The sequence below is a fragment of the Meleagris gallopavo genome, chromosome 1 (assembly GCF_905368555.1).
Source record: "Meleagris gallopavo chromosome 1, MGAL_WU_HG_1.1, whole genome shotgun sequence".
Classification (NCBI taxonomy): Eukaryota; Metazoa; Chordata; class Aves; order Galliformes; family Phasianidae; genus Meleagris; species Meleagris gallopavo.
In genome coordinates, this window is record NC_139404.1 from 55,313,248 (window position 1) to 55,336,712 (window position 23,465).

At 39.8% G+C, this 23,465-nt stretch overlaps 1 protein-coding gene across 4 annotated transcripts in view; it reads right to left on the reverse strand.

The window, feature by feature from the left end:
* Positions 1-23,465, reverse strand: part of TBXAS1 (thromboxane A synthase 1) — a 246,457-nt gene that overhangs the window by 217,247 nt on the left and 5,745 nt on the right. The window contains exons 2-5 of one of the 4 annotated variants that reach the window (XM_085228340.1): positions 22,014-22,196; positions 19,206-19,582; positions 18,975-19,046; positions 16,423-16,620 (exon numbers count right to left, since the gene is read on the reverse strand). In XM_085228340.1, the coding sequence (XP_085084466.1) occupies positions 16,423-16,520 (98 nt within the window). In that variant the 5' untranslated portion in view covers positions 16,521-16,620; positions 18,975-19,046; positions 19,206-19,582; positions 22,014-22,196. The remainder of the gene's footprint in view (positions 1-16,422; positions 16,621-18,974; positions 19,047-19,205; positions 19,583-22,013; positions 22,197-23,465) is intronic. The other 3 variants (XM_085228350.1, XM_085228344.1, XM_085228360.1) reach the window with 3 other exon arrangements.

Consider the following 23,465-nt stretch of genomic DNA (forward strand, 5'->3'; position numbering starts at 1 on the left):
TTATCTCTTCCTCCTCATGCATTTGCATGCAAGTGTCATTCTTTTTCTACTGAAGCAAAACTAGAGTTGTACGCTCATTTACCCATGGCACTGCTGAACTCCCTATTCTACCCAGGAATTCCTCACACAAATATCTGGTGGTTAAAAAAAAAATGTTTGCCCATCTAAGCTTATGAACTCAGAATTGGTCTGTAAATAAGCTGTAAAAGTCTGGGGTAAAAAAAAATGTACTTACAAATGAACAGTAGGACTAAACTAATGAAAAAATGTGCTGTTCATGTAAGCATTCCTTGTAAAACTGAAGCAAAAAAAACAAGGGACAAACAACCTTTTGTTAGAAATTTGTCTGGTAATGGACATGTTTGAAAGAATTGGTATTCTAATTCTTCTAAGCCCAAATTTCAAGTTTCAATTCACATGAGCCTTGGCTAAGATAAGACTTCAACCAATATTCTAAACCACAACTGGGTTTACACTGTACTCTGAAACACTGTAAAGATGAAACGTATCCTAAATTCAGAAAAAACAACCAGGCTAAACAAGGGGCATTAGGAACTTGGATGAGGACAATCCCAATTTGTTCTTCTTTTAAGAGGTTAGCTCATTGCTGAAGAAAGAGCCCTAATTACTGACTAATTTGATTTCTTTAGGTTTTAGACACAATATTCACCACCACTAAAAGATTTTTAAGATACATATATTTTGTTTTAAATGAGAGATGGACAGAGAATAAATGCAACTGATAGCCAGCTCATAACCAGAAGAGAATTGCTGCTTCCCATTATCTCTGAAATGCAAATCCTAGACTTAAAGTGAAATTGCAAAAAAAAACAGATTACACCAAAAGAAAGAAAAAAGGAGAAGAGAAGAGAAGAGAAGAGAAGAGAAGAGAAGAGAAGAGAAGAGAAGAGAAGAGAAGAGAAGAGAAGAGAAGAGAAGAGAAGAGAAGAGAAGAGAAAGGAAGAGAGAAGAGAAGAGGAAAAGGAAAAGGAAAAGGAAAAGGAAAAGGAAAAGGAAAAGGAAAAGGAAAAGGAAAAGGAAAAGGAAAAGGAAAGGAAAGGAAAGGAAAAGAAAAGAAAAGAAAAGAAAAGAAAAGAAAAGAAAAGAAAAGAAAAGAAAAGAAAAGAAAAGAAAAGAAAAGAAAAGAAAAGAAAAGAAAAGAAAAGAAAAGAAAAGAAAAGAAAAGAAAAGAAAAGAAAAGAAGAGAAGCCCCAAGCTTTAACAACTGAATGTTGCTGTTTCAGAGTGGAATGTGTTCCACCTTAGGACAAGTTACATCATATGCATTTCTATTTGTTTCTGAAGACTGCTAAGGATGCATTTGATCTTCATCTAAACAGGAGCCAATGTTTTGTTTGAATATACATTGTACATACAATGCACATATTTGATATTATGTATATAGCTCATTTTTAAAACACTTCTAGACTGTTAGATCACACCCTGCTGTTTTGAGGAAACTTCTAAAAATAATGAATTATACCAATTACTACCTATTTTCCCTAATAAATCACGGCAAACACTATCTGTCAACTGGCTGGAACACAGTGGCCAGCAGATACCCCAGGGAAGGTAACTGGCCCCTGGATCTGACCACTAGACAAGTGCTTTGGGCATGCTATGGAGCTGGGAGGAAGGCAGGCAGACATGATCAGACTTGTCAAGATTAGGTCAAGTGAAATATCGCATAAACATGATTGAACAAATCCCACCAGTGATGATCTCCATCAATTTAACATTAGCCTGAGCATTCAGAGTCTGACCATCCCTGTGCAGATCCTAAATTGAACAAACAGGCATGGCCCACTGAGATATGGTCCACTGGCTCTAACAGTACCTAAGTTGCCTGTAGCCATGTAAGTGAGATGCTTTCCCCAGATGGAGATAATGCAGTCTAGACACTACTTTGGGTGCTGCCTAGATCAGCAAGCTGTGCAGGCTCTATGTTCTTCCATACGGGAGGAAAAAGCCACCCCAGCTGAAAGTTCTCTTCCATGGATTGATGCTCATTGCCTTCTCTCTGTGAATTGTAGTACTGAGCTCTGCACTTCAACTGTTTAAACAAATTCCTGCTCCAGACTTCTAGCTCTCTGAAGTAAGTAGAGACCCAAAGTTCCTCCAGTTCAACAGTTTTAATGGCTTGTACAAAATAAATATAAACAATGCAACTTCATCTAATGTTTAGCACTCGGTTACATTTTAGCTCAGTTCCTGGCAGAAACTCCTAGAGCCCAAGGGTCAAGACGGGGAGTGGGGGAAGTTGTCATTGAGCAATTGGTCTCCCATAGGCCTTTTAATATCCAGGTCCAAGGAACTCAGCAATACTCAGAAGCTCCAGTCTAGATTCATTGTGACAGGACTCAGTGATGTGCTTCTGTCAACAAGTACACACACTTCATGCTTACTTGCTTTACTTAAAGTACAAATCATGAAGAGTTGTAAGTGACAAATTCCCCAGTATTGAACATTCACGGCTGCCAAGCAGCATGCTGCAGAACAGAACAAGGAGGGCTATAATTTTCTTTTCTTTGTTTTGTTATTTGACCTTCAGTATTTCAGTTTGTCCTTGGATCAGTCTGAAGCTAAATATAGTCCTTTCAGCATTATTTATGTTTAACCCAAAGCTACCGACATGTGTCAAGAGACTATCGTAACAGTGTTCTAAATTATTTTAACAGCTTATTTCAAATTGGAAGAAGTGGCTTTTGAAAAACTATTGTCAGTTAATTATGATTCCACAAACTCCTACCAATTCTCTTGTGTTTTGTAACAATTTGCACACAGCCTACAAGACAAAGCTTCCAACTTGCTCTGAGAAACTGCCCAGCCTTTGAAAACGTTGACTGATCTTTAAATTAACACATTGATAATGATTTTGGCCACCAGCTACCTAAAGATGCAGTGTAATTTACAAAAAAATAAAAATAAAAAATACATGGGTCAGCTGCATCCTGGGGGATCAACAGGCACAGCTGAAACATCCCTCAGCACACTGTATCTCTGCGAACCATTTGGCACGGGAGTACAAATCCACCACAGTCAACTGAAAGTCATTGATGTCTGACTAGATACAGTAATTCCTTCCAAACCAGGCAATGTCTTTTTCAATCTAAAGGTTTTTCTGAGGAAGGAAATACAAAACAGCCCCTGTAATGATCCTCCCAGAAAACTTGAGAAAGGATCTTCTCAGCCCCAGTTAATGATGTGTGGTACATATGCCAGCTACAGAGCTACCTAGAACACCAGGAGTTGAGTGGGTGGACAGATAGATGGGTACACATACGTGCATGCAATTTCTATCACGCAAGAGCAGTTTCGCCTGTATCATCACAATTCTGCAAACAGCACCAGTTCTCTTTTATTTACATAACCAGTGTGAGCAGCTTCACAGAAAGATTTATGGTACAGCTTAGGTTTCTGTGTGGGTTGCTCTTTTACTGTATCAATATTACGTTCAGCAACATTTTTAGCCAGAAAAAGATCCACATCAAAGATGAGAGGTGAAAGACTTTTCTCAGGTAGGAAAGGAAAAAAATTAAAATGAACATTTTATCACTGGCCTAAACAATGCAAGTCAATTTCAGCCTAAGAGTTTAAAGGTTTTACACCGGTAAGCCAGCTTATAGGGGTTATTTAAGAGTTCATAATTTCTTGGGTAATAAATGTGACAAGTTTTCCATGTGAACTTTACCAAAACATTTTTAAATTTTACAGCTTTATAACATGACACAAAATAATGTCACTGAGAAAAATAACCAGTGGTTGCTACCAACACTTGGGACAAGATTTGTTTCTTAAGTATTCTCATTTCTAGCCAAATTTTTGGAAGAACTGAGCACTTAAAATAATTTGTTTCTTCAGAGAAATAGAGTCAGCTACATCACAACACTTTTATCTCCTCAAAGCTCTGAGTTCAAATGTGATAGATAATACAGGTCTAAGCTCTTGGACATAAACAAATCACCTTGGGAAACTTATTCACAAGTATAAAGCTTTAAAAATAGATTAATTTGCACTTGGCAGTCAGTGGGATTCCTACTGACCTTTTCTTGCTGCTCCCTAACATTACTGGAGCAATTCCACAGATTAAAGGGAGTTGTAGACCCTGTTTTAATGATACAGTTCAGGCAACAAATACCTTATCAACACTGTTTCAGTCATCATCCAGAAATGTTGATATAGTTAAAACAAGTTCTGTTAGCTCCCATTTGTTAAGGTAGAAAGATGAACTTTGAGCTGGACCAGGTATAGACCATCTCCTCCCAGTAGCATAGCAGAAACAGTGTAAGTTATCCATCTTGCACTCCGATTAATTCAATAAAAACTGTCTTAGCAGACTTATCTGGATTCAGATCAGCTCTGTCTTGGAGAGTGACCCAATGCTGACAAAGATAAGAACACGGTCTGTGTGCCCAAATGACAGATACTGGAGTTGTGAACACAGGCTGCAGTTTTTCAAAAGCTCAGAACATATCAACCACAGAATGAAGATATACAAGACTAAACCAAGATGGTGTCATAAAAATACATTCAAGGTCAATAGTGAGCATCTCTGTTGTAAAAGTTCTATTGGTTTTACCCAAGATTATTTCCTTGGCTGCCAGAAGTCATTTGGCTAGAGATGGAATAAGGGGTTTGCTTTGAGGACATAGTGCAATCTACCCAGGAATCAGCTCCGTTCTGTTTTTCTGCTTTTCTTCAAAGCTGTTTGTTCCTAGTCACTTGGTACCTATTTGTATACATAAATACATATGTATACATTATATGTCTATAAAAACATAGATACATCGAGCCTGTTTACATAAAAGCCTTTGGGAGCTTTTGGGATGAGAAGCCATAGTGCTTTACATCAGTTCTAAAGCACATTTTATTAGGAAACCAGGGAAGGTGTTGCCAAATTTTATTGCCTCCACCGCCACCACCTCTGCTAGCTCTAAGTTTCTCCAAGTCTCAAAGGCTACTGATTATTTATAGCAAAAAACAGCCCATTAACCTAGCAATTCTCAAACTGTTATCACCTTTCCCTGCCTCTGCAAGGACAGATACTACTTCCCCAGGCTCCAATGTGGGAACATCTGGCTTAGCCACCCTCTCCTTGTGCATATGGGAGGAGACGAGCAGCAAGATGCTGCTGAGATGGGAGATACCTACAGCTGCCCCTCTGTCAGGTCCTGACCTGCAATTATTCCCAATCATGTGAGATCTCACCATGCACTCTCCCTGACAGCTCCTCATTCTCATCAGAGCACTCTCTGCTCTGCCTCATGCCTGACTTCCCTCCCTCTGTGGCTCTAAGGGTCTCACTCATAGAATCACAGAATCATAGAATCACAGAATCACAGAATCATAGAATCATAGAATCACTCTGGTGGAAAAGACGTTAAAGATCATCTAGTCCAACCACAACCTAACCATACTACCCTAACTCTAACAATCCTCTGTCAAATCATGTCCCTGAGCACCACATCCAAACGGTTTTTAAACACATCCAGGATGGTGACTCAAACACCTCCCAGAGGAGCCTATTCCAGTGCTTAACAGCCCTTTCAGTAAAGAAGTTCTTCCTGATTTCCAACCTAAATTTGGTCATTCACAAATCACCTGTTTGCCAAACAAAAAACAGCAAGCAAGATGTGTCATCAACCACAGGCTGTCAATAGGCTGGAGAGGCCATTTCTCATGCCTTCCGCCAGGCTCATTCCTGCAGTAGGCTTGTGCCCAGCCACAAACCACTGCAGCAGTAAACAGGAGCTCCTCAGCAGCACAGGCATATGCAAGGCAGCAAGCTCAAAACAAGCTGTACCATCATCTCCTCATGTTTGTAATGCATTCAGACTTCTTCCTCATTGTGCCATGGACAATAGTCTAAACCCATTCCGAGTGAAAACACAGCCACAGTGGCTGCAGAGCTCCTTCATCATATCCCCTTGTGTTGCTGAGCTATATGCTATTAAACAAACACCTCACCTCTATGAGTAATCTTATTATTACAGGATTGTAAAATAATTTTATTTTATTTTTTAAATGATGGAGCTGCCACTGTCTGGAGGAAACCTGTGTTTTGCACACACAAAGGCACACGCGTATTTCATATGGTGCAGTGCAAGCTGCACAGAATAGAAAGCAGCTGGAAGAAAATGGCTATAGAGAAATGGTTCTCTTGGGCATCATCTGTTGATTTGTTTTGTTTATAGAAGGAATGAGATTTTTATCTCTGCTCAAAATATAAAATGCTTCCATAGCGCTGAGCTCACTGCTTGGCTACGCTCTTACTCAGGAACGTAAATAAAAATGGGGGAAGGAAGGAAAAAAGACTTTACTGCACAAAAGCCCTGAAAATGTCAAAAATTAAGTAGAAAACTGTCCATCAGTGATACTGTCCAGGCTTGGAAGAGGAACTGAGTCACTAGCTGTCATGGAAATGAAGTCCTCCTTGCAGGGCTTGCTAATTGCTTGCTTCCACTAAAGCTGAGGATACAAGTGACAAAGTACCCAATTTCCAGGTCTCAAATTGTAGCCTGTACCCTGGCAGATGAACATCCTTACACTGTAAATATACCGGCCCCTATGAGATTCATGGCCTATGAAGACACAGATTCTTACAGTATTTTGACCACTGTGTGCCCAGATAAGTATTCCAGCCTCCCTCTATAAACTTGCTTTGGGAAGGCCTCATTCCTCTGGGACTGGTGGCCAAGATCTGATCAACTCTTTCTTTCAACAACAGGGCTCTATGTCCTAAGAGAACAACAGACAGCTGGCTTTCCACTCCACAGTTGATACCATTTCCATTCATACTAAACAAAAGTCATATCTCAAGAAAGAAAACAAACTGCGGAAGCACTAAATTAACTATTGTTAATAGCTTTAAACTACTGAAAATCTAACCTACATAACTACAATGTGTGGTACCAAATATGTGAGAAATTACTTAAAATTCAAATACTCTGTTAGTAGATAAAGTTTAAAATACAATTCTAAAGTCCAGAAAGTTCAAGGGTTTCTGTGATAGCAAGGAAGAATTATCTTCACACTGCCTGATCTTGACTCTTAAGAGGAGATGAGAGTGGGCCAGGTGCATATCCAGAAATGAAGGCTTCTGAACACCACTCCTGAGCAGCCCTGCTTCGCTATCTATAGGCCAGATCTGAAGCCTTTCTGGAAACACAGAAGATGTTTGTTCTCCTTAAAGTTGAATTCTCTCTTCAACCAAGAAAGACTGCTGAATTCTTCAGCCAAGAATCCCACAATGAGATATTGCAATACCTCAGGGACATGAAACAATCCAGAATGTTGGCGCTTTATTCACTTTATTCACTATCCTGATACACATGCTCATCTTCTCAGTTTTCCTTCCATGAAACCTATACCGAGGTCTCTTTCAGAGGGATTGCTGAATCACAACTCATGATGAATATTTCAGAAAATGTTAAAATTTAGGTTTGTTAGAAGTCTCTGGAGGGGACACAAATCACACTGATATTTTAAGAGTTGGAAGAAGGCCCTTGCAGTCCTGCCACCATTTCCCCTCTATGTCCCTCACACTAGTATGTAACCTTCCTCTTTAGTTCAGTTCCTTTAGCTGTTCCTTCCTCTTCCCAGAGTAGCTATATTTCAACTTTTTCCCACATTTCAAACCATGTGCCTCCATGACCTCTTACAGCTCTACTAAGAGGGTGTTTACATTAAAGCTCTTTTGAGTTTTTGAATGAGAAACCACAAATATACATGTGCAGATTACATCAGATTTATTGCTACTGAATAAAGTAAAAAAATACTTTGAGTTACAGGTTCAAAACTGCCAACAGTTCCCATCCAAGAGCATTCATACCACAGGATCTTGTGATCATACCAATTACCCATCTCCTCCGAAGTCCACTGCCTTATCATCCTTCCCATACCTTTTCACTCCCAACAATTATCACTATTAGCTAAAAGGAACCATTCTTTTTAAGAGATCTACTCCTAAGGAAGCAGACTTTGTCAATGCAAGCATGCGGCTACTGTCCCATGCCCTCCTAATCCCAATATATATCTCAGTTCAGCTCCTTACTCCAGTCTCAAGTTTCTGAAACGCTTGGCCTCAACCTGTAACAATCTCCTTACACTTCATCTGGATGGGCAGCTAGCTTCTTTTCCTTTACAAAGAACAAACACCAAACCAATATAATTGTTTTTGCCCTTTTCCTTGTTTATTGCTTCCTTAGTAAACTGCATCTCACAACCCCACAGGTTTCTGCAGAGCCATTGACGAAGCTGTTAAGGGAAGAAATGGATATGGACAACCTCCTTTATGTTAAATGGCCCCTATGTGAAAATTCTCAGATCCCTGTCAACTTGCACAGTTGCTTCAGCCATAGAAAATGCAAGTAAAATAAATAAGTAGAGTTTTAAAAAAAAATCAACAGTTTATTCAATGGCCCGTGAAAAGAGAGAATAATGAGATAGATGCTGACCATCATTTTCTCAAACTCATTCACTATTTCTGTGAAAGTGAAATAAATGCATTTCCAGGTTCAAATTGGAAAACACTTTCACCTCTTTCTGCTGGTTATCAACAGTTGGCACAGAGTGAGCTCATGGAACAGTAAACTTTGTTTTTGACAAAAAATAAAAGCAAAAAACAAACCTAGAGATAACAGGGAAAATATCTAAAGGATTCAAATATGTCAAGGGGAACTGATAAAAGACAATGTATCAATAATATGTCAATATTATATTTTAAAATAGCTTTCAGGCCCCTTCATTAAATATCATACAAAATTCCCTATAGCAAGACAAGGAAGCCAAAAGCATTAGTTACCGGTGAGCCAGCAATGAGGACAAAACACACCCAAAACTGACAAAGGTTGATGGACAAGCAAAACGAAATGAAGAAGAATACAAACAGAAGGGGAATCAACTCTTTGAAAGGGTTGATAACTGCAGGACAAGGGGAAATGGTTTTAAATTGAGGGAGCAGAGATTTAGGTTGGATGTCAGGGGGAAATTCTTTGCTATGAGTGTGGTGAGGTGCTGGAACAGGCTGCCCAGAGAGGTTGTGGATGCCCCATCCCTAGAGGTGTTCAAGGCCAGGTTGGATGGGGCCCTGGGCAGCCTGGTCTAGTATTAAATGAGGAGGTTGGTGGCCCTGCATGTAACAGGGGGGTTGGAGATTCATGATCCTTGAGGTCCCTTCCAACCCTGGTCATTCTGTGATTCTGTGATTCCTTCTTTTAATGAAGGAAATAGTGTTTAAGGAGGCAAGCAGAGTGGGGGAATGCAGATTTACTTTTCCACACTCTGAGGAAGCTCTACCTGTCAAAACCACCTATTGATTTAACTTTCCATTTGAGCAGGAGTACAGCCAGGCTTGCAGGAAACTTGGCTCACTTTCTGAAAGACATGGAGTGACAGGTCTGTGCCCCTTGGAACTCAAGAGGACACAGAATTGGCTCCTCCAGTACAGGTCTGCCAGGAGAAGTGCCGATATGCTCCCTTGGGGCTCAGGGAGAGCAAAGCTCATTGCCATTTGGTGCACCAAGGACAGAGTGTTAAGCACCTCATATTCCTCACACAGTCATAAGATGGAGGCAGGAGCTCCCAGAAGTTAGTTCACAGCACCCAAAAACAGACTGTGATGTGCCTGCATATTGCCAAAATAAACAAATCAACCTGCCCCAAGACAAAGAGCAGATCAGAAGCTAAATCCAACATCCTAGGCCAGGAGAACTAAAGGATTCACATGGAGAGAGAGGATTCCTGGGCAGAAACTGCCTAGCACAGAGACCAAAGCAACTCCCCTCTCCTGCCTGTACAACCAAGCCCAACCCAGAGTCCATTCCAGTCCTCCAGGAAGGGAAAGCAGAAATGAGACTGCTTAAGGGCTGAGGCTAACTCCTGGCACCAGCAGCACTTGTGCACATTACATTAGCCAACTTCACAGCATTCATGGGTTATGGTCCATTGGATGCTACAGCTGCAAGTGATGCCAGAAGATAGGCAAATATGCTTGTTTCAGGAAAGGAAGCTAACTTACTCTTGTAGGTCTACCTTAGCCTACAATTAACACTATAATCTCCATGCACTAAAATCTAATTGTGCTTAATGGATGGGGAATGAAAATGTTTAGGAAAAACAAAGACCGTGAGAAGCGAGTAGGCTGGAGATTGAATCCTTTACAGAGTTTTTGGGGTAATACACTTCTAAAAAAAGAAAAACAAAAAACCTACAACCAACAAGCACTTGAAGGCCTTCAAATAAACACTGCTGGACATACAATCTGAATTTTAAAAAACTTAAACATAAGAGGGCTCTTGATCTTGTAGTGAAGGGCAAGCAAATAAAACCAAAGTTGCCCAGACTGAAGCTGCAAATGCAGCGATAGAAAAATGTTCTACCTCTCTCTCTCTCTCTCAAAAAAAAACAAAAAAAAAAAAAAAAAAAAAAAACAGAGAACTCTGTTTACTCAAAAGAAGCATAATCAGGGCAGTGAGCGAACTTTATTCTGGATGATCAAATCTATCGTGTTTTCAGAGGAAGAAAGCATTTAGTCATTTGTGGTATGGCACTTCTCCAGACTGTAATTCAGCAGTTTATTCTGCTCCTTCTCAAGCTCACCTAGAGATGCTTGATTTAGCTGAAAGGGGAGGCCGTGTATTGCACAGCTGTGGGATCAAATTATGTTTGACGCGTTAGTGGGAATTCCAGATTTGCTTGATGTAAAGCTGCGTGACAAAGACCCTTTGGAATCTGTAAGCTTTTTCTGTCATCAACAGCAGTTTGTTCATGTTTCCTGTTGAGTCAGATCCTTCTAGCTTCCATAATGGGCTATTTGAATAAAGGGGAGCAGAATGACTTCCACTGACATAATGGCCATTTCAGGAAAAAATAGCTGGGATTAAGAGAACACTAAAAAAAGAAAAAAAAAAACAACTAAACAACTTCCCTACTTTCTGCTCCTGTGGTGCTGATGCAGGAATAAACTGAGAAACTACCAGGTTGTAATATGGAAAGACCCTGCTCCTATTCAGGCTCATCTGATGCTCAGTTTAGCTGAAAGAGAAAGAACCACAGCCTTATATCCTAAACCTGAAGTCAGCCACCGCTGTGGGAGGGATGTGCAAGATGAAAAGAGTTCAGCAGGCAGAGCTCAGTGAAAATGCAGCCAGAGCCCAGCTGCAGCCAAGAGCACCAGCCCTGGAGCATTCCCCGCCCGTGCAGTCGTGCTTCCTGCCAGCAGGTGAAAAGTTTGCTTAAACTTCTGAGGATTGAGATGCCTATGTGATTCCCTCAGCTCAATGAGCCTGACAGGAGAGCAGAGCAATTCATCATTAGGGATGGATGTTGGTGCTCCATACCCAGTCTTGGGTTTCTAGATACAGAGGACCTTTGATGGGTGTACTGAGAGCTGAAATAGTTTGGGCATACATGTTCACACCTGGCACTTCTTTCAGGAAGGATCTGATATGAGATCTTCCCAGAAGTTTTATCAGCATGTTTTAGAGAGAATAATCTGCTCACCCTATATCTGCACTCAGGTCATAAACATAGAGCTCCAATGATCAAGCATCTTTTGAAATACTGAAATGTTTAAGAAAAAGAAATTGTCTGAGACCTTGTTCCAGGTGATATCTTGTTTAAATAATAATAATAAAAAAAAGATAAATATTTGATCTCGGTTTTGCATAACTCAAGTTCCAAAAATAGCAACTTTTTGCAAAATAAGAGCAAAGTTTTTGTTTGGGACAGACATACATAAGCTTTCTCTTTCATACTGCTTCCCAAAACCACAGATGTGAAGTAATGCCAAAAAAGCAATAGTATTGTAGTCACCAATATTAAAATACCTCTATCCTGAAATTAACTTAGAAAGAGGTCAACTACAGACTTCTTATCTACTACTGAACTCTAACACGTTGTCCCCCATGTATAAGCAATCCTGCATCTAAGTGCATGCAAACTTCTGAGCATAAGGACAGGAATAAAAAAAAAAAAAAAATGCACTTCATTTTCATTTGTGGTCATCAGAGACAGCAAATACTTTGTGTCAGAACTGACATGTTATGCAATGTGTGAACAGTGCCTCAATCCAGGGAAACCCAAATCTCTCATTCTGTCTACATATTTCTGTAACGTAAGTGATCATAATACTGAATTAATGTAAAAATGACATCTTTATGAACAATTTAGCTTTTCAGAAACAGACAAGGACATTACCAGTATATATTTTGCTATGCTTGAAAGCATGTAATTAAACATGGATCTCACAAACATAAACAAACACCTCCCATCCAACCTCCAAGTTTTGAAAAAAAAAAACAGGTTTGTTTAGACAAGGGGTTGATAATCTAGTTTGAACACAGGTATCTGAATGCTGTGACAGCTTCTTCATAATGCTAAGTTTATGGTACATTAAACTTTAAAGCAAAACAAACTGCTGCTTTCATTTTATCAAATATCTTCCCAGGCAGCAAAAAGAGACAAAGCAATGTTTGCAGCTACAACCAAGCACGGGATACCCTGCTCAGCAGATGTTTGAAATGAAAATGAACAGTATGTTGTAAAGATACACTTTTCAGTCGAGAATATCACTGGGATTTGTAAATGTTAACCTCATTCCTCCCTTAAGTGTTTGTTTTTATTTCATGCCCGGAAAAGAACCCTGAGTTTCACAGAGATTAAGCAAACAGAGACAGCAGCCCCTGGAATTGAGGAAGAAAGTGCTCTTAGAAGAAACTGCTCTGATAATCAGCTTGGCTAGTAGAAATCACAGAGGGTGGAAGCAACACAGGCATGAGATTTTTTATTTTTTTTAAAGAGTGCTCAGTGTTGTACCTCTGATATGTACTTGCCATATGTTGTTGGGTTTTTTTTATTGTCACTAAAGCAGTATTTTCACCGTCTATCACAATAATAAGGAGGTAGCAACAGCCATTGAAGAATCCATGGTATGAGGTCTAGGAGAAGAGACTTGGACCTACTGATAGCAAGTACTAAAGATGGGGAAGGAGCAGACAGCTAAACCCCCCAGGAGTAGAAGTGAGCAGGCAGACCTGAGCAGGTTATATTAATAGAAGACAGAAAAAAAGCAGCTTCAGGTTTGTTCACCCCATTCCAAATCTGAAGAGACTGTGTACCCAAGAGATTCTCTGTAGTCTCAACGTTAGATGAGCTGACTTAAATCTGCCATAGGAAGAGGCTTTTTAAGGTCATGTGGAGGATAAACACAGATTATAGCCTCTGAATTAAGGTTGACACGACACATTGTCAGCATCATCCTCATATTACATTAATGAAAACATAAGAGAAATCAGGTGTGCTGTTAGACAGTGTTCTACACAGAATTACTGGTATTCCTAATTGTACTGTAAGTGGCAGCCTAAATAATGATCAAGTCATCCAAGTTTCCTCTAAGACCTGCATCTGTTTATTTTTAAGCAGCTACAGCTTCTCCTACCTTTCCCAACCAACTCTTACTTCTCTCCCCTACTTCATTTCATATGACCTCACCTTATCCAGAAATGTGAAGAAATTGGTCTTATCACAATTTAGCAAGATACCACCTGTCACCTGAACTGTGATAAATCACAGCTGGCCTTACAATGCACACACTAACAGCTACAGAGTCTTAGCTGATGGGCAGCAACTCAAGGGCGTCATTTAAACCCTCAAGTAACGCCATTCACAAAATTCTTGCTAAGGAAATAGCTCAATAGCACAGCAGTTGACATCACCATGTTACAATTCTAGTGTACGTTAGGCCTATCATCTCTTTTTTCTACCTACAAATGCCTTCTGTTTAGCCTGTAAGCCTTTTAAAGCAAAAGAAAAGTGGACAAACTGTCTAGTCTTTGTATTCACAGAACACGCTACAACCCTTATCAAACAGAAGCTACCAGCATCCCAAAACTTACAGCAGCAAATATTAATACTTTCCTTCTTGTATGACTGTCATCCTGAAAAGCTATAATGCTGGCAGAATAAAAAAGCCCCCCAAGAAAAAAGGTATTAAGAGGTCATTAAAATATGAGAGTAAGGCTTAGAATGAAAACATCAAAGGAACTTGAGTAGTTATTATTTTATTAATACTCCCATCACAGATTAAATGTGCGCTTTCTAACTCGTAGAAGAACCACACAACTCTGCATACAACATGGTTGTAATAAAGAAAAAACATTCTCTAGAATTAGGGACCTGCATTTTATTAGCAATCTTCTACGTACTCTTTAAGTAATTCCTTGAATCCAAAGTCTCAACTGCGAATGAAGAAGGCTGCGAGCATGAATTGTTTTTCACTGATTCACTTAAACGGAACTTTGATATGAGGAAAAAAAAAAAAAAAGTTTTATAAAAAATAAACTGTTACATGAATAGATTGACAAGTCTGAAAAACAAGCACCATTCATGTAGATGTGCTTCAAGACTTATGTCCTTACTCACTGCATTTTACTGAAATAAATGGATCCAAATAGCTTAGTCAACTAAGCATGCTTACCAATAGTTTGTGTGCGTTGCCCAACATGTTTAATTGCAAGTTTAAGAAACAGCACCAGCTCCTCCTTGGAAGAGTGACCTAAAGGCAGCTGTATTTAATAAACTACCCTAAAATCAACTTGCATCTGCAGATCAATAGGATCAGTGACAGGTTAGGGCATAAAACACTTCCCCTCATAAAACTCCAGTTTCCTTTACACAGTGCCTTCACAGGGTTCATCTTCAGCCAGGAAAAGAGAAACAAGGAATGATGTATCTCTACTCTAAGGCAATTTCCCATCTCACCCCTAATTGGACTTTATGAAGCTTGTATGACAGTTGACTGTTCGTGGCTAGGAGCCTGGTACAAGCTTGCATTTAGTCTGCCTTTAGATCCAAGTTTATTTATAGAATTGTAGAATTGTTGAGTTGGAAAGGACCCTTAAAGGCCACCTAGTCCAACTCCCTTGCAATGAGCAGGGACACCCACAGCTAGATCAGGTTCTGTGGAGCCCCCTCCAGCCTGACCTTGCATGGACGTTTGCAAGGATGGGGCATCCATCACCTCTATCAGGGCAATCTGTTTCATTTATGTTGAAACAGAATTCAACTCAGAGCTTCCATGCCTTCCTTTCTATAGGAGGGCCTTTCTTATAAGAGCCTTTCCTAAAATGAACCACAAAGCAAGGCTCTGGAGAAGCATGGATCAGAACACAGCACATTTGTACAGAGCACTTCCGTGCCTTCACAGCCCTCAGCACACCTTGACATTTACGGCATGGAAGCACCAGCTCTTCTAGCCATCTCACAAGCTGCCAGAGTTCACCAGACCTGGTGCTGCATTTCTGAACCATGGCTCTACCTCTGGCCTCTCTTCCCCTATTTGAGTTTATGTAGATCCATGGGTCAGCAGCTAAACAGTATGGATTTACCAGAATTGTTTTTCCATTGTTTTTCCAACTAAAATTCAGAGGCAGTGGGACTTGGATCTTTGTGATGATTTGTGCAGATCTTAGAAAGAAAACTGGCTTGCTCACCAACCTGAGATGGCAATGCACATCAAAGAGGGAATTGATTTGGCTCTTCTCAGTCTCTCTAGACTCTCCCTTGATAGGAAGCAGAACAAAGATTGACAGGATTAAAGAATCAAGAAATGTGTACAGAAGTGATCCATCATTTACACTACTAGAACAATTGTGCTGAAATCATGATGTCATCGCTATTCTTTTCTAGATCAGTTTTGTATTTTCTTCTGAAGTTCTTCTTCTCTCACTGTTTATTTCTTGAATTCACATAGAAATGAGAAAAAAACATGACTAAAACTCAAGGTTTGAGGTACTCAAGTGAAAAGTGTCAGAACAGCATTCCCAGATCAGCTACTTTAATTTCCAAAACAGATTATCTGGACTGGGTTGTAGTAGGTACTTCTTTTTCCCTTCATCACAGCATAGCTCATTGTTATGCCTACTGCACTTCACATTAGAATTGCTGTTATTCTGTTTTGTGTCCATTAGTCAGTGTGGAAAGAACAAGAGAAAAAATTCAAGCAACAGTTAAAGTGTCTGTAAATTTAAACCAAGAAACCTGGCAAAGGTCAAGTGTGCAGCACAATGCAAAGAAGGGTCCAACAAGACCCTGTGAAAATAACTCAATTTCTTTAGTGACCAGCATCAGTGCTCCTGCAGCCTACAGAAATTAATAAGAAACCAACAGTAGTTAAGTCCTCAATTTTTACAACAATTTCAGTGAGCATTTGTTGATAAAGCACTCAAAAGAAAGTATTGCAAGGACAGAACTCTGTAAAAAGCAATGTGAGTTTCGTAAGTTTGTATTTCAACCTCCACATCCAAACCAGCATGCCCTTTGCACCTCTTCCAGCCAGCTATCTTCTAGTTTCATCTTAAAAATAGGAAGTCTCTGTAGATGTTGAGAGAACTTAAGCAGGCTCCTATTGCCATTACCACTTACCAGTATAGAAGAACCACGAATACCGCCAGTAAAGCCAGGGTGACTGTTGTACTGTTCACTTCTGCAGAGGCAAATGCCAGGAGATCAGAGAGCTCCATTTTCCTCCAGCACAGTGCCGGCCTTCAGTGGTGCAAGCATGCACACAAGGGAAAATCTCCTCAAGAGCTGATAAACCTCCCACAGCTACTTGAATGACATCTGCAACAAAAACAGGAACCAAGAGAGCAAAAATACATCAAGTCAAGTATGAACTGCAAACCTTTCCTGTTCTTATCGACTGCACACTCAGAGAGAGAACTTGAAGATTTACCAAATGGTAGGATGTAGAAATTTGCCCTCCCCTTTTGCTGACTGTCATGTCAGTAAATATTTACATATCAACTGCTTAAGACATCAGTGCGGTCAAATGGGTTTCTAGACAACAAGTGTGGGAGACTGGGGAAAATGTGGGAAAAAGGAGGGGAAGGAGAGCCTGACTCTGACACAGATCATGGAAGAAGAATACATGACCACCCATCATCTGTGTCTTAGCATGCAAACAGTGGTGTTCTGTGAAGTAATAAAATCAGAGCATTTCTGCAACAGAAAACTTCACTGGCACTGATCTCCAAACTGGTTATACTTTAAACACAGTAGAATTGAGATTACCCAAGCTAAAAGGAGGAATTAGGGGTAAACTCTTCTAATGCGACTACTAGAAGACATGTATAGAAAGAGAGACTAATGAGCAGAAAAAAACAACTGTAGCACTTGGGTAAGTTAGAGTCACTTGCACTAGTCGCTGCATAGGTAGCACCGTTAGGTTGGATCATCTCAGGTCCACAGGTATTGCAGCAAATGTTCCAGGCTCAATGCAGTGCCTCCTCTGGAGGTACCATTCGCCACAGCCTTAGTATGTAGCCAGAGAATCTCTGGTACCGGGGTTAACATTAATAGAAGCATGTGCTCCTTTGTGTTTCTGCACTGTGGCACAGTCAAGCTGTCACACAACCAGTCTGACTGCAGTTCAGGAGCTGCCCCAGCACGTGAATTCCTCAGCTCTCTTCCACAGTTTCCTCTCTGCAAACCTCAATCCTATTTCAAAAATTTGATCTGGTCCAGTGAGAAAGGTCAACCAGAAAATAAGCCTTGAAGCATGTCTGTATGCGGAGACCATTAACCTGTTACACACAAAATTGCTAAACACCAGTATCAAAAAATATTGCAGATTACAACATGAGTAGCTGCAACTTGCAGGTAAACACTTGTCCATGATAAAATTCCCAGAAACTATGCGGTATCGTTTGTAACTTACGAAACTATAAATACACACTTATGTACAGCAGCCTTCCCATAACATACTGAAAGTTAAGGGAACTAAAACTAACCAAAAAACTCAGTGAGAAAGAGGCAGTCTGCAATGTCTGATTCCCACAACACACCGGATGAAGAGTGGTTTCTTCTCAAACAACCCCAAGATAATAGCTTAGATTTAATGCGCAAGGCTCCTCCAATATCACTGTATTACATTTCCTGCTCTTATCAGAGAAGTTAATAATATAGGTATCAAAAAAGTAAAGTCTCTAACACAATGGAGTTTAATTTTAAGAAGATTTGGCTCTACTCTAACTGAATCACTGCTATTTTGGTTCTCTGTGCTTCACAACTGCATTAATTCCCTTCCAGCCTCAGATCCTTGCAGAATAAGTAAAAGGTGTTAACCAGCTCATTGGTTCCACAGGATAGCACGGTAGATCACAGAAAACCTTTCTTATTGTATTAACGTTGCTATTGCTATTCAGGGTCAACAACAGCTCTGCTAGCTTGCAGCTGCCAAGTTCTCCAAGAACAACTGCAAGAAAACACAAGACCAGTGATGCAAGGAATTAGTCAGCAGGCACAAGCCAACCCCACTTTAAGGAAGAAAATAATTAAAACAAAAAATATTAAAAAATATCAATATGCATTAAATTCTTTTTAAAAAGAAACAAAACAAAACCTACCACAAATGTAGAAAGTAAAAAATAATATTCCTGTTTCACTGTGCATTAATTTTCTTGGCTTTTTAATTAAAGGTCACATGGTATAAAGGAACATGGTTAAGTGGGCAACACTGGTGGGAGGTGGGAGGTTGCACTAGATGATCTTAAAAGTCTTTTCCAACCTTTATGATTCTATGATTTATCTGCATGTGGAGGATTGATACCTTCCTGTTCAAGACAGAGGCAGAAGTTCTATTAAGTTCAGCAAACACAGAGTCAAGTACAGATCTTGCTTATTTTTTAAGAAGTACACTGGAGCCTTTTCCCAGTCACATTGGGAGGTAGTTGGGATGAACAGTTCTTAAACACACACATTATAATAGAAAATAGGCTCTCACATCAGCATCCAATTTGGAAGAGAACATATAATTAAGCTCCCAACAACAACAACCATCATTTTCTGCTGTTGATGTTGGAGTTTATTTTTGCTTTGGTTTTTAATCCTCAGCACCTGTTTCTTACTAGAGGATTTTAACTTGGCACCTCCAGCCACTGAAAATTGCAGCAGGCAGCAATACTTCCAAAACTCACCTGGAATACACCTAAGTGCTGTCCCAGAGCTTAGTACTTCAGCTTCATGAAGAGTCAGAGAAATCCATCACACTGTGAGGCAGGGGAAAGGAATCAGGAGGGATGCAGACAGCAACAAAAACAAATTATGCATCAGCCTTGCTTTCAGCATCCTTTCTTTACTAACAGGCTATTTACATGAGAAAAAACATTCTTAATAACTAATTAATAGCAGATACATTTATCACCAACCTCTCCTGTATATGTGGAGAAACGTTGCCCAGGCTGATTATAAGGACATTTAAGAACTATGGAGACAAAGTCCTCACTAATCACTTGATGAAGGAAGACAGAGACAAGCTGAAGCAGCAGAGGCCTTTTCCTTTTCATCTCTTATAAGTCAGCAGTGTTAACTGTGTTTGCCTTCACAAGGCTTCTCCCGAGACAGCATCTACCAAAGTTCACAGTTCCTTGTTGAGGTGCCATCCGAGCTCTTCTCTCCTGCGGCAATGAAAAGCCACAGATCTCCACCTCACCCAACACAAACTCACACTCAGGATATCCACCTCATCCCTTCTCCCTCAGCACTGACATTGCTGCAGACTTGGAGGTCCCAGCAAAAGGCAGACCTACAAGACAGAAGCAGGACTGAACTTTAGTATATATGCATGTTTACAGCAGGAAATATTAAAAAGGGAAGTACATTACTACATTCAGAGTATAAGCAGTTGAAGTGTTCCTCAACTGAAAAAGAAAAAAAGGCTATCCGGGTTTTCCAGGAAATGTTCATACATTAAATTCCTGTCTGCTCTAATTCCAAGAATATTTTTTTTGTAAGTGCTCCTGCAAAACAATGTGTTTCAACTTCAAAATTAATACAGGTGCAGCAGTGAGCCTCAGCAATGCCAGACATAAACAAGTATCTCTCAGACATGAAATACAGAGCTTATTAAAAAGCAGGGTTAAAGACATTCTCAGTAGACCTAAATCACATTAAGGATTTTGACCAGTCTTCAAAGCACACTGAATGGAAAATGTACTCTCATGTATTTCAGAGGCTAATGACTAACCAGCCTGACTAACCAAGAACTCTTGTTAATGACCAAATTCAACTTCTCTCATGCTATGCTACCTCATACATTTTAGGTCTATAATAATCTAATTAAGGCCGAGCCATATCAACTTCACCATAGCTGAGGGAAGTCTAGAGAGGTGTTAAGTTTTAATTTTATAGCAGTTCCTCTCTATAGAAATTTGTAGCACAGTCCTTAGATCAAGGAAATTGTGTTATACAGGCAGCTTAGCCACAAATTACTGCAAATGAAATACCGCAGAACAGCTTAAAAACATGAGATTAATCGGAGACTAGTTTACATGTAAGCTTTAACAAAGCCCATGTACAAAACTGTGTATGTATATAACATTAATTTATCTTAAAGACCAAAACCTTTCCAAAGCAAAAATGAATTATTAACATCTTTAAGGTAGATCAATCAAAAAGATCAAAGGCACAGTTCTCAGAGGCTTTTTTTTTTCTTTCTTTTATTATATATATTTAAAACAACTTTAATAGCCAAAGTCCTGGGAATATTAATGTATTACAGCAGAGGGATTTACAGCTGCCTTCCATGACTCTATTATTACTATCCCTGTGTAAGGAGATTGGCCAAGCAGATTAATCAGGTGGTCTTAACCCCCTGCACGATAAGCTACAACAAACTACTCTGAAGATAGACAACTGAGGCATCAGAGCCCAGATCAAAAGATCCTGCTCTGCATTCCAAACGTACAGGAGCATTGAAAGGACAACGTGGACTCGTGGAATATTCTTGAACCACCTTGAATAAAATCACTTCAATGAACTGGATCTCCAAAGGGCATACACTGCAACCGTGAAACCACATTGAGGAAGCTGCTTTCATGACACTTCCTACTGAGAAACAAAGACATATTTTTATACTTAAATTGTTTCCCTGAGTCAGAACCTGGCTATATTAACATAACTGCTTCTCAGAAGAGGGGCACCTAGCCTAAAATTCCAGGAAGGCTGAAATACTATGCAAACTTGCACTTCACCTACAGAATTAATCTTAGATGACTAAAAGTTTTGGTACTTCAAACTCAGTCAATATCACAGGGGCTAAAAAACCTCATTATGCTAACCAAATGTAGTGCCACTGTACGAAGTCCCCTCTAAAGCAACAAGCTGTGAGATATCCCACTTATTTCAAAGAACTCCACTTAGAAATAGCACAGATTTTGTGGTCAAAAGGAACATCAGTTTCTTCCTCTTGCTGTGAGGCTCAGAATGAGTTTCTAAAATAAAGTTACCTTTGCTAATAGTGACATTAAGGTCTTGAAGCCCCAGTGAAATTCCAGAGAAAGCAGAAATTAATGCAACATCTGCTGCCCACGGCCAGGCATTTCTAAGCAAATTGGCATTATTAAATAATCAGTAACTTGTTTATATTTCTATAGCTTGCTTTAGAAACACTGATTGATTCAAGCAACCCTATAATTTCATTGTGCTATAAAGTTGACTGGAGATAAGTAAGGATTTATGTTCACGAATCAATAGTTCCACGTTGATAGCAAAAGCCAAAGAGCCTTGCCTTGACAAGTCTTGTAGTAGCACAAAGCCACATTAATGTTTGTCTTAGTAACAATATCGCGATAAGAGACAGTAAGTTATAATTCATTGTATGAAGTTCAATTTTTAAATGCCAAGAAAAAACGTCTAACCTTCTCTGACTGAAAATTTACTTTAAATGGCAAACTCAAGGCTTGAATTCTCCAAGCTGTATCTGAGTGCTGAGCCACAGATCAAAAGAGCTGTGAAAATCTTTACAGAAGCACCGTGTTTTATAATTTACTTAACTAAATAGTTCTTATCAACTTCTCTTTCACTTACTAGTCCATGGAATCAACACCATCACATACAAAGATCAGTCCTTTTCTGTGCTTTGCAAATGGAAAGATAGAGAACACTGTTTTTCTCCAATTAACAGAAAAATTTTGAGAGCTTGACATGCTCAGTAGCTACTACATTCCCCATCTTACCTCTCCAGTTTGCAGTTCAATAATTTTATTATGGAATCCTTTCAGTAGGATACAGAAAGATTCCTTTAGAGAAAAAAGAGGCAGCAACTTCAGAAACAATGAGCCTCAACAATGCACTGCTCTGAGCAATGGCTCCTGAACTTCCAGCTGGACAAATCCCGACCACTGAGTCCTTTGGGTCATCTGAATGAAAGAAAATGGATTAGAGACACAAACAGGAGGGACAAGGGAAAGAACAGCAGCCAAGAAGAGGTAGGGCTGAGCACATTGTCCTAGAGTGAGTAGATATGATGGACTAAACACCCAGGTTTGAACTTCATTTGGATTCCTGGGAAGATGGTGTAGGTCAGAGATCTTCGGTGAAGTCACTCACAACAATAAAGATTTATCAGTGCTCTCAGGTAACTGACAGACTGGTTACTAAGGCCTGAAACAGGTGAAAAGATAATGATACATACAAAAGAACAGGATATGTGAAAGAGAAAATTTATGAAACAGTGCATTTATCAATACCTTGTCGGAACTCAAAATAACAAAAAGGAAAAGTCGCCAAAAGTCTCAGAAATTGTAAACTCAGATGAGGTAATGAAACATTCTTCTGGCCAGGTCTCCCACTGTTGTTTTTTTTCCAAATAGCATGTGATTCCAGAAGAAGCTCCACAGATATCACAGGATCATAGACCAAGAGAATCACAGGGGTTGGAAGGGATCAATAAAGATCACTGAGTCCAAACTCCTACAAAAATATGCTTCCCAAGATAGGTTCCACTGAAAAGAGTCCAAATGGGTTTTAAATACCTCCAGAGATAGAGACTCAACAACCACTCAGGGCAGCCTGTTCAGTGCTCTGTTCTCATGAATGAATGAACAGAAAATGTTCCCACGGATTATGATAGCCTTCAAGCTGACTAGGAATGATACAATCAGGTCCCAGCTGGGAACTCCAGACAGTATCAGATCTGCCTGTATGCCTTACCTCTAACTGTTGAACATCGGAGTGACTGGATGCAATTAACACTCTGTTATGAATAAGAAAGCAAAATGAAAGAGGAAAAGAATGCACAATGAATTAGACAATACAAACATAAAGAACAGGATGGGCACTGCAATTCGAGCATTAACACCATCTAGCCTCAGTACAGAAGGAAGGTAAACCAGCAAGTAGAAAGCAAAAAGAATGGTCAAAATCGAGCAAGTCAGAACAATACTATTGCCATTATAATGATTTTGAAACTTCAAGAAGCCCAGAAACTACTGGTTGATATCCTCATGTTGAAAGGAGATACAGCTGCAAATAGACTCAACATGGCAGTTCAAAGTAATCGCTAAGGATGACCCCAGCTCTTCAGTAGTTCTCTATCAGCATCCACAGAGCCTCACCTTTAAGCTGCAGTACAGCCCATCATGGTACAGGGGAAGTTCTCCTGGACAACATCGAGTGCAGGGTTTCTG